We start from the raw sequence: 16,020 nt of genomic DNA, 5'->3' as shown, positions 1-16,020 counted from the left end.
TTTGTAAAATAACAAACGACTTACAATTACGTTAAAAAAACACGTTTATCTACAATTTCATCGATCTCGTTTACAAACATTCGTTCCTCTTTGCAAAAACCGTATCCTGTATCCCACTTGACGATGTTTCGAGTGCTCCGAAAACGAAGCTCTCCGCGAACAAAATTCGTTTCGTGCTTGCGCCGTGTGTTCTCAAAGAGGAGGAATCATCATCGGTCGATTTTTCTTTATCACGAATTACGCCGCGGGCCGAGAAACGGTTTGGTACGCGTCGGACGGAAAACGCGTACGGTCTCCGGCGACGTAGGCTATTTAAAGGAGAGGAAAAGGCGAATACCGTGGAAATCGAGCGTCCAGAGGTACGTACAAGGGCACTTTATGTAGCAACTCGCGGTAAAAGTCGGCGGCCGAAGGAAGGTGGTGTTTCAACGGATGAAAGATGGCAGTGTGCGTATCGTACGAACTCGGAACAAACGGGCCACTAAATCCACGTGATTTCTTCGTGGCCAGGGCCGGCACGGGTATCGCGGGGAGATTTACAGGAGACGTTACGTCGGCGCCAATGCTGGAAATAGCGCAAACCGTGCCGTTTCAACTAGCAACTATAAACTCGCCCACCCTGTGTCCCACCCCTCCCCCTCCACCCTACGCTCTCAGGGCTCGATCGAGCTCGATATAGATCCGCGATCGAAATTTATACGGGGCAGTTCGCGTTCCACGGAATTTCCCGGTGTCGCGTTATTTCCCCGTTAAATTACAGAGCTCGAAATAACAACCGGAGGAAATCACTCGGAAAAGAAACTTCCCAACGATCGAACGCGTCTCTCTCTCTCTCCCTAATGACTCGCCGGATCCGTTCGACGTTCCGTAATCGGGTACGATCGATATTATTGCGCTCTGGGACGATTCTCGAAACCACCGCGTTGACCGCGAGACGGCCGACTCTGGTTCTCGATAGACAGAGCTCGTGAACGGCCAATGATTAATCGCGCGTCGCGTCGCATCGCGTCGGGTCGCGTCGGGACGAATTCAAGCGGTCCCAGGAACGAGTTGTACGTCTCCGACACGGTCCGCTGCACCGACTCGAGTAACTCGAGCTCTCGGATGCACCCTATGACCTCAATTACAGCCTCGACTAATCGATCCACTGCATTGTGATCGTGCTGTCCCCCGACACCGGTACCGATGTAACCGCCTCGCGCTGAATGGTATCTTAATTGCCGGTCGGATAATCCGATTCAGCCACTTAATCGATTACGCGCCTCTATGGAGCTGTCGCGCGAGCATTCGTCCCTTACCCTCACCCCCTTTGACTCTCGATGGAATTTCCCATTTACGGAGATTTCTTTACAAGCGACGACGCTTCGCTACGGATCGACACGCAACTCTGCGAGTCAACTGAAACTAGACGGTCTCTTATCTACCCTCCACGCGTTTTAACATACTTTCGCGAAAGGTCATACCATTTTATTGGTTTTACCGTATTCTGGGTTAGGTCTGGGAAAAGTGATACGATGTTATAGGTTTTATCGTATTCTGGGTTAGGTCTGGGAAAGGTGATACAATTTTATTGGTTTTACCGTATTCTGGGTTAGGTCTGGGAAAGGTGGTACGATTTTATAGGTTTTATCGTATTCTCAGTTAGGTCTGAGAAAGGTGATACGATTTTATAGGTTTTACTGTCTTCTGGGTTAGGTCTGGGTTAGGTCTGGGAAAGGTGATACGATTTTATAGGTTTTACTGTCTTCTGGGTTAGGTCTGGGAAAGGTGATACGATTTTATAGGTTTTACCATATTCTGGGTTACGCATACCTCGAGTTCGAGAGCTCCGAAGAAATTCCGATTAAACGATATCGCGCGATAAACGGTTAACACGTTGACCGTCACACCAGTTTTTCACACTTAAGGACGTTCACGTATTTGTTCAAATCGTAGTGTAAAAGGTAGAAATATTCGATAATGTTTCAATTTGTTGTTTTATAGTATTACTAACAAGAGTGACGCTGTGTAATCCTTTGCACTCGACACAGTCTACAAAGCTGACAGTGTACAGTGTACACTGCACTGGTGTTTCGAGACAAAAAGAGTACTCCACTGCGTTGGAAAAGTGACCTCAACCTAATTCAACGATCAAAGATATACGAGATTCTTAATCGTCGAAACTTCTCAGTTTGTCGATTCCAACTGAAATTCGATACAAAGAAGAGTGTTTTATTATCCCTATTTGTTAGCAAGTAATAGGCGCTACAGAGGCAGGGGCGTAATATTTTCCACCCGGAGAAGTAAACCCCCGCAATGTTGATTTCTCACGAAACTTTGCTAGGTCTTTAATTACGAAACTGCGCAACGTTAATTTATTCGACCGTTTCATCCAGAAATTTACACGGTGCCCCACCGTTGAATATCTCGGAATCCCCGAAACGATCCAGCCGAGCGATCGTTCTCCCGATCTCGGACAACTTCATTAAAATCACTGTCTCTGCCCCCGTCTAACCGTCGCGCAACGAGACTCAAAAGGAATCGCCGCGGCTACGGAATTCGGTGTCGTCCCGAGTCTCCACGAGGTTGGTGTATTCGCGATGGCGGCCCGATATACGCGACGACTCGGAGCGAGAAACGCGTGATCGGGCCGGGGGAATTTTTTCCACGGTTCGTCGAACAACGGTTGCCGGTCGAGGTGAGGGGAGGCCCTAAACTTGCCGGATAAGCATCGCGAAGTAGTCTCGGTAGTCGAAGAAACTCCCGTTAATTAGCCAAAAAGTGAAGGCTCGCCTATGGTCGCCCCCTCTTCGCTCTCGGTCGAACGAGGAACCCCTCCTACTTGTTCTTTTTTTTTTTTTGTGTTTTTTTTTCTTTCCCTCTCCTTCTACGATGCGCGCCGCGACGGCACCACCGCGGTGAATAAAGTACGGTCCTTTTTCCCTCTCCGGGCCCACCCTCTTCCGCGCCATCAGCATCCGCTACACACGAGTTCGCCCCCTCGTCGAAGAGAAGAACAACCACGGCCGAAGGTCCCCGCGGCGTTCACCAGGCTCGTTTCTTCCTCGCTCCGGTCGTCTCTCGCCTGACTCGCTCCTTTTCTCGTCGTCGGTCGTCTCGTTTCTTCCCGTACCGAACTCTCTCCGCCCGATCCTAATCTCGATAATGACGCGTAATGGCTGGTGGCGTGAATGTAGCTCTTTGTCCGTGGCTGCTGTACCGGTCGTATATCTGTCCGGTACGAGAGCCGCGCCATTTCACCCCGGCGAAAAGCACACGGGTAGGAGGGCCGAAACGGCCGTTTCCAGCCTGTTTTTCTGCCGTTGTTCGTCGTATCCCCCCCTCCCCCTCCCCTTATGGTATTCCTGGTTCCCCATACCCTGTTCGAGCTCTTCCCGAGAACCTTACGTTTAATTGCTTTCTCCCGGGCCGACGAGCAGCCAGCGATTTTACAATTTCTTTTCCTACTACCGACGATCGTCCGTGTTAACGTTCGGTGTTTTCTTCCAGAAACGGTTATGAGAGTTCGATGACCACTGGCTAGCGGACCATCCATCGACGCCACCATGGACTACCTGCGGACGTGCCTCATCTTCTACCTGCTGATCCTCTGTTTCGCCGGAGGACGATCCATAGACATATGTGAGTACCGTGGTGTTATCGTTTGTTCTCGATCTGGACATCGTTCATCCCTTATCGCTACGATGCTACTCTTCGATAGAACGCTGATGAACGAGACACTGTGCCCAGAAGTGTACAGCCCGCTGGACAGTCAGCGTTCAGGTTTAAGTCTCGCGCGTTTGAAAAATAACAACCGACCCGCCGCGTCCTCGAGATTATTATAATTTATACCGATCGCTCGAATGGGAAAACCTGGAGTATACCTGGAGGACGCTGACCGAGATCTTCCACCGCTTCGGTGACTCGAAATCGGAACACGTGTTCATGGGTTCTCTGTACTTAGAGAACGAAGAACGATCGGTCGTGTTTTCGATCATCATCGTATCGAAAACGAGGTTCTCTGATGTCTCCGATCGCCGATTTTCGTAAAACGAAAGACGATATTCGACGTCTCTGGTTGCCAACGTTTCGAAAAACGAAAGACGATTTTCGACGTCTCCGGTTGTCAACGTTACCAAAAACGAGGGACGATCTCTGACGTCTCCGATAGCCGATTTTCGAAAAACGAAAGACGATTTTCGACGTCTCCGGTTCCCAACGTTTCGAAAAACGAAAGACGATTTTCGACGTCTCCAATCGCCAACTTCCGAACACCGAAAGACGACTTTTCGAATCGTCAAAAGACTCGACGAGTCTGGCTTCAAAGACCAAAGACGAGTCGCAAGTCTTCGATCGCCAATGTCTCAATTATCGTTCTCGAATCCCACTCGACGCTTTCCTACGCAACGATCGATCGTCGCGTGCGCGAGTATCCCGGCGTGTTCGATCGAAAAGATCGATACACGTATCCTCCTTGAAGGAATACCGCGAATGCTCGCGAGATCACCGCGGAAACTGTCGCGAATCGTCTAGATGCGAAAGTCCGGTCGAGTTGTCGTGGACGTTGCTCGGGTTTGCACGCCTCGCCGGTAGAAAATCGATCCCCCGCTGGTTTTCTCGTCGACCGTGCGCGCGGGTAGATCGCGCGGGCCAACCGTACGTACACGGTAGAAATACGTGTTTACATCCGAGACCATAATTCTCGTGGCGGTAACAGGGGGGGACTCCATCCCTCTCTCTCTCTCTCTCTTTAGGTTTGAGACGACCGATAAAAACAGGAGAGGAATCTCGGTGTTGCCCCTCTCGTCGTTCTTGTAGCTCTCGCGCGCGTTGCCACGCATTAAACCTCGGCCTCCACCGCGCTCGGTTTCCGCTCGGCTTGCTTTCCATCCCATTGACTTCGGATACTCTCGGCAGCCCCAGCAGTCACCCTCGTGTCAGGTAAACAGGCCGAGAAACTTGCAAAGTATCCGCCAAGAGTTTTGCCCCCGGAGTAAAGGCTTTCAGGTACTCGTTCGTGAAATCGAGCCTCGAGTTCGTTCGCTCGCTCGCTCGCTCGCTCGCTCGCTCGCGCGAGGGTACGCTCGGTTCGGGATATCTCGCGCCCCACGTACTCGCCGAAAGATGGATGGGGGTCGGTGTTTTCGGGCCGGGGTTACGTGTTCCGGGTCTATGTACCGCGCGATATACATAACAGTTTTAGAAAGAAATAAATCCACACCGAGGCGGCGGAATGTTTAATGGACTGGGCGGGGTAGCCTTTTTGCCCCACCGAGAGCCCCTCCCGATGGTACGCCGCGCGCGAGGCGTTCTTGCGAACCGAGGCCGGATCGAAATTTATCGCGGCGCTCTCTCTACGGGCTAACGACAGTCCACGCTCGCTGTGATCCTCGTACACAGGGTTTCCTATCGACCGGAGACACCGAGTAGCGCGTGTTTTTCAAGGAAAAGAATCGCCGAGTATCGCCTACCGTTCGGTGTCGACCGAAAATTATTCGAACGAGTCGCTCGGCTCGGATGACGCACCAGCTTCCGCTTGGTCGGCCGGGTATTTATAGAAATTGTAAGTGCGTTAAGACGTAATGTAATCGTTGGTCAGCTTCCTGTAAAAGAAGACGGAAATAGCCCGAACGAATGTTTGAGAACGAGCTTGTTCTTCGAGATATCGATTTTATTTCTTATTTATTTATTTACCGGACAAACTGTCCGATACTGGAAGACAACTGATCCTTAGATCGGTCAGTGGCTACCCGAAGCTGCACGCGTAAATTTATCGAAACAAGACTATAGTACGCAAGATCTAAAGTGTATCGAAGACCTATTGTTCACCGGCGGTGTTTGCTCAGCGCTGAGCCTATTCGTGACAATTTTATAATCTCATCGATCGTTGCGAAGCGTTCGATTCATCGATCGTAGACTCACCGAACAGGTGTACTTTCACCGTCAACCGTCTATCGCTCGCCCGATCGTTAGACGGACAATGGCAGCGATACAGTTCGAAAGATGTGTTCAGTTCGTCGACGTCGGACTCACCGAACGGGTACACTTTCCCCGTCCGTTGTTTATCACCCAGCCGATCGTTAGGCGGAGACCTCGTGTGATACGGTTCGAAGGAAATGTTCGGTTCATCGATGGCAGACTCACCGAACAGGTGTACTTTCTCCGTTTATTCTTTCGATAGGAGCGATCGTCGCGCGAAGAAATCGTGTAACGCGGTTCGAAGGAAGTGTTCGCTTCATCGACGATGGACTCACCGAACAGGTGTACTTTCTCCGTCCAGCGTTTATCGCCTAGACGATCGTCAGGTACGGAACTCGCGCAACGCGCTCCGAAGAATAACAAATTAAAAATCCCGAGGACTTCGCGCGGAGCATTCCGCGACAGCTTGTCTCGCGAGTCGACGACGGATCGCGACGCAGGCGAGGTTAATTCAGCGAGGGTTTACGATAGATTCCGTCACGCTCAAGGTCTCAAATCTGCGGGAACAACCCTCGTATCTATTCCCCGCTCGAGTCTCCGAGTCCGAGCATACCTACGAGGACGCATTCGGTGCATACAAATCCGCATGGTCGTTCGTTCCCAGCTTCGCGAAGCGCGTGAACAGTGGTCGCGGACACGTTGCTCGTCGAAACCGACACGGTACGCGCGCTCGCGTTTCGGCCAGTTCCGCCTCCCCTCTGGAATTTAATAAGCTTCGAGGATCCTCGAGTTGTCGCGGTGACCGTACCGGCCGCGACGGTTGGACAGCGATCGACGAAAATTCTAAATAGGCAACCTCGCGCGCTCGACGAAAGCCAGTGAGCTACGCGAAGACCCAGTGGTGGGGGGTTAAGCGGTGGTGGGGGATGTACCGGGACGAGAGATATCGGCCCTCCTGCGGTGAGTGAACTTGTGCGTCGAACCGCGTTGGTAAATTCGCGGTCGTGTTAAGCGGGCCAGCCGCTCGTCGAGAGGACGAGAGCCGGCTGGAAGGGCTGCGGGGCAGTTAAAGCGCGCATAAATTGCAATGTTAATGTTGCCTGCGATACATAAACATGTTGTACGTCGGTCGGATTGCGGTCTGCGCGGGCCTAGCTCTGCACGCGTAACGCCCGGGCACGCACACAGCCGCGCGCGTGCACGCGCATCGCGTATTGAGACCCGGAGGGATGAGGAGGACGATGGTGGTGGTGGTGAGGGGAGGGACACGCGCGTACGGTTTCACGCATTCGATGAGAACTCTCGAGTATGCACGTATGCGCGTATGCACGGCCCGCGGACCCGGTCCCAACGCCACGCGACCACGGGTGTTGCGACACGCCTGTATCCGCCTCGCGTGCGCGCCTCGACATGCTCGTAGAGCCCGCGAGATCGCTGGGAAAACCAGCTACACGGACCGAATAATACTCGCCCCGAGATTCCCGGTTACAACGCTCCGCGCGTGGAAATTGAATTTTTGGTTTTTAATCGACTTTCACGCGCGCGCGTCTCGTCGTTTCGCGCGCAAATTTACCTACCGTTTCGCAAACTTACCGTAACATGGGACGAACGGTGACAAGTGGAGAGACGTTGTTTTTGCACGTTGCGAGAATCGGTGCGTGAGTTGTAACGGAGATCGAGAGTATTATTTGCAAGAGCGAGCTACAGCGAATCGCTTTTGCAAGTTTTTTATTTGACGCGAACGATCATTTTGTTCGACGATCCAAATCTTTAGCTTGGAAGATTCGTTATTAGAAACGGAGAAGAGTGTTACACTGCGGAAACAATTTTAATTTCTCGAAGCTACCTCGAGGGCTCAAAGGGTTCGATATCGATCGTTTCTGAAGTAGAATCTACGTTTAGCCGATTACGTGTACGCGTATGTTCGAGCACGAGTGAAAAAAGAAGTTTACAAAGTAATTATATCGCACGAACACATCGACCGAAAAAAAGCAACGTCGCAAGAAATAGGAGTCACCGCCTCGTACAACGAGTTGTTCCCTTTTTTGTCTATTTTCACTTAAGACAGAGCTACGGCCCGTCCTAGTTACATGAATCATCGAGTACGGTCCGCTCGTGGGAACGGAGGAAAAACGGCGTCGCTTTATTTTAAGAACGATGCGTTCAATGCAGCTCTTGATACGCTTTTCGTTCTACTTTACGCGTTCATCGTATCGATGAATGTTTATACTTCGATACGATTGTGCTCGAATTTTCGTGGCGCGGTTTTCATCGACGATCGAAACCAAGGTGACCCGTTCGCAAATATTCCGCGAATTTTCAGCCACGGAAATTTACTTCGAGTCGATAATTGGAAAAAGTGAAACAATGCGAAACGATTCGCGATAAAAATTTGGATGTTGGTTCGCCCGAGCGGAAACGGACGGAGGATAGGAGTCGGTCGGTGCTCCCACTGTGCTTTGATTCGTCGATATGAGTAACGACATTACCGTAATTACGCGCAAACGTTGACATGCGAACCGAATCGAATGTTGGCAACAATAACATCGAGGTCGGCGCGCAATCGCGCACGTACACGTTGAGCGATAAAGCGGATGCGCGTGTACGCGAGCGTGCATATTGTCGACGCCACCGCGTCGAGGACGAACAGGAGAGCGTGCCCAGGGTGGAGAATCGTTACGCGAAAACCCTCTTGCGTTATGGCATTGTCATCGGTCCGTTACCTCCCTAGGACCTCCGCGACCCCTCCTTTCCAATTATCCGCAGATCCATTAGGTCCGCGCATGCCACCGATGAAATTGTCGGCGTATTAACATAACCGAGCGACAATTAAAGCGTTATAGCGAAAGCGTCACGCGGTCCGCATACCGCGCCGATTTCTGGCTGGCTCGCTGGAATTTCACGGAGGATGGCATCTTAGGAGTCCCAGGAATTTCGAGTAATTTTTAAATTGCACCGAGTCAGTGATACCGAATGAGTCACGGCCGAACCACGAACTGCTTCGGAGGAGTCTCGACATTTTTCGACTTTCGAGGGATATTTTAATCGAACCCTTTAAAAGTACTCGTACCAGTTTCACAGTATTTGGAATTATTTCAATATTATCTCTCGATCATCTACTTTGATTCCTCGTTGTACGTGAAAATTTACGTTCATCTTCGTTATCCTGTTCGTTATCTCGTTGTTGCAAGTCTAAAGCGATAGAGAGATCTTCGATCATCTCTTCGTCGATTTTTACAACGATCCGTTTAAAGTCTGCTTCGTAGTTTCAAATTCGATTTTCTTACGGTTTCAAACTCTATTTTTAAATTCCAATCTCATCTTCCTATTTGTACCTGCATTATCGTAACTTCTTTCGGGGAGGCTGAGATCATGCTAAAACGAAAGTTGGAGCTACGACTGCTCCTCCATCAAAATCCACAGCGAACTATTTCTGCTTCACTTCACCGTAATTCTAATTTCCATTTCTAAGTTTCATCCTCATCTTCCTACTTACCCTCTCATTATTACAACTCCCTTCCGGGAAGGGTCTGAGATCATCCGACGCTAAAACGAAAGTGGAATCCACGACTTCTCGTCAAAATCCAGGTAGATCTATTCCTACTTCGCTTCAATGTACTTCCAAATATCCAATCCAAGTTGATCTATTTTTTCTGCGTTGCACTGTAAATCTAAATTTCAGTCCTCTTGTTCCCTTGTTACAATTCTCTTCGAGGAAGACAATCGCGTGGTGTGTAAACAAAATTAGGATCTACTATTCTCTCATCGATGTCTACAGTGATCTGTCTCTACTCAACATTGCAATATTTCAAAATTTCACCTTTAAATTTAATCTTGACCTTTCTAATCACCCTTGTTATTAACCCTCCCTTCGAGAAAGGTTCTGAGATCATCCAACGCCGAACCAGAATTAGGATCTACTATTCCCTCATCGATATCTACAGTGATCTATCTCCATTCCACTTCACAATACTTCCAAATCTCATCTTTAAATTTAATTCTAACCTTCCTAATCACCCTCGTTACTAAAACTCCCTTTGAGCAAGATTCTGAGATCATCCAACACCGAACCAAAATTAGTATCTACTATTCCCTCATCGGTGTCCACGGTGATCTATCTCTACATCTCCTTGCAATATTTCAAAATTTCACTTTAAATTTAATTCTAACCTTCCTAATCACCCCCCTTACTAAAACTACCTTCGAGGAAGATTCTGAGATCATCCAACACGAAACCAAAATTAGTATCTCCTATTCCCTCATCGGTGTCCACGGTGATCTATCTCTACACCTCGTAGCAATATTTCAAAATTTCATCTCAATCTTCCTACTCGCGCTCTCCTACTCACTCCCTGGGCGATGCCCGACAATCGCGCGACACCGTAACGAAACCGGGATCCGCTTCGAAATCCGCGATCGTACCGATCGTGGCGCGACGCCCACGTCCCGTGTCTCCACTCCTCCGCAGTATTTTCGAACGGTTCGCCGATTCCGAAGCTCGTTTCTCGCGCGAGACGGCGCGCGCGTACGCCCGTCACAACACGTCCCCGCTGATCGTTGCGATTTGTCATTCCTTTGTACGTGACGCGGCGTCATTAACACCGCGGCTCTACTTTCGCGGAGTTTGTTTAAACGTCGAATCGCTGGCGGGACAAAGAGGCCGCGGATGTGCACGTGTACGTCGTATGTCTCTCGGATATAAAATTCTCTCGCGAGCGTAAACATTCCCAAGCGCGAAGAGCCGTACCGACATCTGTTCCTTACCCCGTTCGTTGGGCTCGATCGCGGGGCCAGAAGCGACGGTTTACGTATACCGTGCCCCCCCTGCCCCCCTTTCTACGCTACCGTCCCCTCTCCCCCTTTCGACGCCCCGTAGGAGTCGGTCAACGTTTTCCCCGATGCGTTCTCCGTGTTCAACGGTTCGAGACGCGGATCGACCCCCGTGGTGAACGTATCCACGTGTATCGAGCGAGGACGAGGGTGAAACGGGCCAGATTTGGTGAAACGCGTCGAGCCACGACGCGCGGCTCTGAAAGGACGTCAACTGTCAGCCGTCGACGGCGACGTCGAGCGTAATAATCCTCGACTTTCGAGATCGAAGGGCGCCCGTCAATCCGCCCTTTGGATCTGTATTTTCATAAGTCTAGGCCGCGGGAGCAAACACCATATCCCGAGGTCGAGTGCGGGCCCTCGAAGGGTTGCAACCACCCTCAAGATTCCGCCTCTCGATCGCGATTGTCGAGGAACGCGACTCGTCGGGGAAATTCCTTACCGCGAACGACTCGAGTCTAACGAACGGGGGAGAAAATTAATTTTCTTCGTTAATTTGTTACCTAATTCGATCGTGTATCGTTCGCGCGGAGTGGTCCGATTTTCGACGGAGTTGATCTTACGTCACGGTTGCGAAAAGAAATTAAGGACGAGATTAATTTCGATGGCGTTTAAACGCGTCACGTGATTCGATCGCGCGAGGGTGATTCGCAACGCCGGGAACGATCGATATCCGCTCGCGATTTAATTTTACGCGCGAGTCCACGCGGAAGCTATCCGCCGCGAGATTACCTTAATTTGTTGCATAATTTCATCGTACGAATATCATTTACAGCATCGAGGAGATTGATTTACGTCCTGATCCAATTTTACGGACGAGTCCGTACGAAGAGGTTCGCGTGAAATTAATTTCGACGTTTCCTTAATTCGCCACGCGATCCGATCGTGTAAATACGATCGATAGTTTCGAACAGATTGATTCTTTCGCGGAATCGATCTTAATTTCCATTGTATCGGTTTGTTCGGAAAGTCATTTCGTTTTCCAAAATGGAGACTATATACTTTACTAAAATGCTTGTACACTCTAAAAAAAATCGTATTTTATTTTCACCAAAAAAAAAAAACGAAATGACTTTCCGAACAACCTAATAATTCATTGTAATATATTTCGAGTCACTGTTTAAACTACTACTACTACGACCATCGACCGAACAATGTTCAATTTGTTTAAAAAATCTGTAACTGAGAGACAGTCGTTCCTGGATCCCAAGAAACTAGACCAATGGCTAGAGACCAGACATTAATATAAACATCGATATCTAGTCTCTTTGGATGGACTATACCTGTACAGATTAACATTTATTAACAATTAATACGTCACCAAAACCAAAATCCGACATAAACTCTAGATCATAATCCGAACTGTGCACAACCAATTCACGCTCCATCGTATGTACACGTTTCTTCAAATTGAACGATCGCGCGAAAAGGGCCGCGAGTTCCATCGGAATCCGTGCTCGATTATTTTCCACCCTTCCACCCTTTCCTCTCTCTCTCTCTCTCTCTCTCTCGAATCGAATCGATCCGCGTATCGCGAAACACCCCCGCGCCGTTGGCACGGGGCTCGACATCAAAGTCGCGGGACGTCGCGATTAACGAGCTCCAGAAACCGGCGCGATATTCCGAGCGTCCGAGGTCAGAAACATAACTCTCGGCCCCGGAGCGACGGTAGTCGAGGCACGGCTTTTGATAAATCCAGGCCACGAAGGCGACCGTAACACATGCTCGCCACGAGGCACGTACCGTACAAAAGGGGTTGCAGCTTCGACCCCCGCGGGAGGAGTAAGCACTGCACGCAACTCGAGACGGTGATTTCAAGACTGCCGGGGATGGGTCACGCCCGAGGGGAGGTTGGGAAAGGGTCGGTTATAGGGTGGAGAAGGGTGCAAAAAGACTGCGAGCAGAGGGGCTAGGGCGTACGCGCGCGAGCTCCAGCGCGCGTTCGCGAGGCGAAGAGGAAGAGGGGATGTAAAAGTAGTACTTCCGTTTCTCCAGCCGTCCCGGCGCCAGAAACGTCGAGCATGCGCCGACCTCCTCCACGTCGGGGTCTGGTGGCCCTCCGCGCGTTATCATCCATCCGCAACGATTGTTTGTTTTCCCCGAAAGAGACGAAAATGGCTCCCCGAGTACCGACAATACCATCCGCCCAAGCACAGAAGGGAAGCCATGTCGACCGACGTAGTCTGTGACTGGAATCCTTCGGTGAGTGACGCCACCGTGCATCCGAGTTGGCCCACCTGTGCCGAGGGGTGCAAGACCCACAACGGGGAGCGCAATAAGTGCGAAAACTCCACCAGTAGTTTAAACTGGTACCACGGCGGTCTAGCGCAGCCCACAAAGGGTGAGAAATTCCCCACTGTTGCCGACCATGGGTTGGAGGGGGCAGTGGTATAGCCTATATCGCGGGCTAGAGGTAATACCTGCACGATCAGTTCGGGTACCGACTAGCAGAGCCGGTAGAGATTTAGAAAGGTCTCGCCTACACCGAAAGGGATGACTGAAGCTTGCACTCTGACATCAAATTGGTAGTCTATGTGGAGCAACTTCACGTCGACGCGCTGATTGTTCGTATTTCAATCCCACGCCCATGGGGGCCGTGTTTGTTGAGCCCTCGAGGCAGGCACAGCCACGTAAAACACAACTAGACGAATACCATCCGACCACGGAAACCGTGTCTTCGGCGCTCCGAAAACGCGGGGAACTCTTCGCGTGGCCTAAGCAGGGGTAGCGAACGCGCGAAACTCGTGTCTTTCGGGGTCGTCGCTCTTACAAACATTCGTTCTAATTTCGCTTGGTGTCCGAACAGGAGACGGATTCACCAGCTCCGCGTAACGGAGGACGAAACGTCCGGGTGTCGGCTCGTTCATTCCGCTGAGTAAATAAAACGACGGTGTCGTAATACGGCAATTAGTTTCTGGTTTCGTTTTCGTTTAACCTTCTCTGTTAACGTTTAGTCGCGTAATTTCGGTGCAACGAGACCCAGAGACATTTGTTGTTTCCGGTGAGCACGTAGAACGGGTTCTATACGAACGAGAAGTTTTCGGGGGTTTCGATTAGCCTCGAGAGGGGGGCGGTGGCGCAGCTCGGCGGTGAAAAATAGTAATCCGCGAGGCGAGTCGTGATTTACGCCGTAATATCGCGGCGTAATAAGGTGCAGGGTGCCCCGGGGGTGGGGGGATGATGGCAGCCGCTTAATATGTTTTTCGCGAAAGACCCGGGCGAGTAATTAATTTACATTCGCGGCCGCGGAGGAGGAAAACAAGGCGAGAGGTAACGGCAGCCGCGTGGCCAGACCGCCAGACCCTCGTACATCGTCGTTAATAATAATTGCGGAGTTAACAAAGGGCGGACCGAGACCGGAATTATTAAATCCGACGAGATAGAAAATCCGACGGCGTCCACGGGCCACGGTAAGCCGATCTTTCCGTTTCTTTCGCGCGAGCACACAACCGGTACCATCGCGAGAAAGCTTTTCGTTCGTTTCGCTTCATTCGTTCGGCACGCTCCGCTATTATTATTATTATTGTTGTTGTTCTTTCCTCTCTTGAGATCACTTGAGAAGAGATCTTAGTTATTAATCACCGTACGAGCCCCCAAATAACTGTTGTACTCGTGCGGTGTATTGCAGTATATTTAAGGATATTATATATTACAGTGATATATTAGTATTAAACGTAGTGTTGGTGATTGGTTTCGCTTTCCACTAAGGTGGATCGACCGCGTATTGAACCGAGCTAACCGTCTTTGTGCCCTCGGCACGCGTCTCGATCGTCTTTGTTGCTTAAGTCTTATACCTGTCTTTCGTCTCAGTGTGTCTTTTAATCGTCTCGTCTTATCGTCTTCTTACTCGTACTGTCCACGACACACTCTCCGAACATATCCTCGATGTCGTACTCTTACACTCAGGACACCCTGTCCTGTCCTAACTTCTGGACACATTGTGTTGTACCGTCTGTGACATACTGTCCTCAAACATTCCTTTCGTACTTTATATAGTCATACCCATTCGTTCTCTTTCGTTCTATTCCTCAGTCTCTCTCACTTCGGACACTCGGTGACGTTCGACCATCCTGATCGTTCGTTTTTCCAAGCATACCTCACTTTCTCCGAGCCACGTCTACTCTGTTTCATCCCCGTGCATTCTTACACCTGGTCGTCGTGCAGGACTCCCTGTAAAGGGATCCTCGGGCCTATCGTAAAAGCTAGCGGACAGATCGGCACCAAACGTTTACCTCGACCCGGGTCTGTCCGCACGTGCTGCCTCGTTTAGGCCCACGGTCGAACCAGGCCCAAGCGGACTCGGAAAATCCGATGCTACATTATTGTTATTTTTCTTCCTCTTTTCTTTTTCCATTATTTTCTTCGCGATGGAATAGCTCTCGATCCGGCGCGATAATTCCCCGGTCGACTCGCGTTTTCGTATCTCGTCCTCGCGGTCCCGTATAAATTATTTAAATTGACGAAATCAACTTGTCCCGCGACGATAATACCTAAGAGGGGGGCAAGAAGGAGCTCGCTCGGTCGCATTCCGCGGCTTTCATCCCCTCCTCCTCCTCCTCCTCCTCTACTTCGCTCCCCCGGTTTTCTTGCGGTAGACTCGAAGGGCGAGGAGCAGTCGTCCCGGGAGGAAGGAACGGTTATCAATTTGACAGTGACGCGGTTAAGAGTGGAAGAAGGAGGACCAGATGCCCGGAGGGCGAAGGGAAGAAGTCGCGAGGTGGGGTTGCGAAGGCATTCAATTTCCCTCTTCTCGCGGACGGAGGGCGGCGCACACCCTTCCGTTCGGAGCTGTCACTCCGCGAGAGTTATGGTCGCCGAATGAGTGGCTGGGGCGGGCCAAACGTCGCATAACTTACTTCTTCTTCTCTCGTTTCTCTGCTCTTTTCCAGGATGTCTATAAATACGAGGATCGAACCTGCCCACCGTGCGACACAAGTTCCTGCGTTGTTCCTGCGGCCCCCACGCGGGGGTGGGGGACGCCACGGAACTGGGGGGAGACGTTTACGATTATCGTTCGGACAACTCGACGAGTCGAGTACCCCATGGACATAATTATCTTCTTTTTTTGTAATTCGCACGTTTACCATCTTTATTGGGCCCAATTTGACCGAAAACGGAGAACACAATTCTTTGTGATAGTTTTCTCCGCATAACGTGTAACATTTCTCGTGCAGCATACTTTCTGTTTATTTTCCGTCTTCGATACCTTTTCACAAAGATTTCGAAAATTTTCGATCTTTTTCGAACATTTTTCTTTTCGTAAATTCACCAATCGATATTTTCTACAACACA

The 16,020-nt window shown here is 50.4% G+C and overlaps 1 protein-coding gene across 3 annotated transcripts in view; it reads left to right on the top strand.

The window, feature by feature from the left end:
- LOC143148084 (discoidin domain-containing receptor 2) overlaps positions 1-16,020 on the top strand; it is a 199,761-nt gene that overhangs the window by 142,694 nt on the left and 41,047 nt on the right. For 2 of the 3 annotated variants that reach the window (XM_076313991.1, XM_076313990.1), the window contains one exon: positions 3,490-3,621. The exons of the other annotated variant lie outside the window; for it this stretch is intronic. In XM_076313991.1, coding sequence (XP_076170106.1) covers positions 3,546-3,621 — 76 coding nt within the window. In that variant the 5' untranslated portion in view covers positions 3,490-3,545. The remainder of the gene's footprint in view (positions 1-3,489; positions 3,622-16,020) is intronic. 3 annotated transcript variants of the gene reach the window in all.

This window comes from Ptiloglossa arizonensis, chromosome 6 (genome assembly GCF_051014685.1).
Source record: "Ptiloglossa arizonensis isolate GNS036 chromosome 6, iyPtiAriz1_principal, whole genome shotgun sequence".
NCBI lineage: Eukaryota > Metazoa > Arthropoda > Insecta > Hymenoptera > Colletidae > Ptiloglossa > Ptiloglossa arizonensis.
The sequence above is the reverse complement of the archived record's forward strand: the minus strand, read 5'-3'. Positions and strand labels throughout refer to the sequence as shown.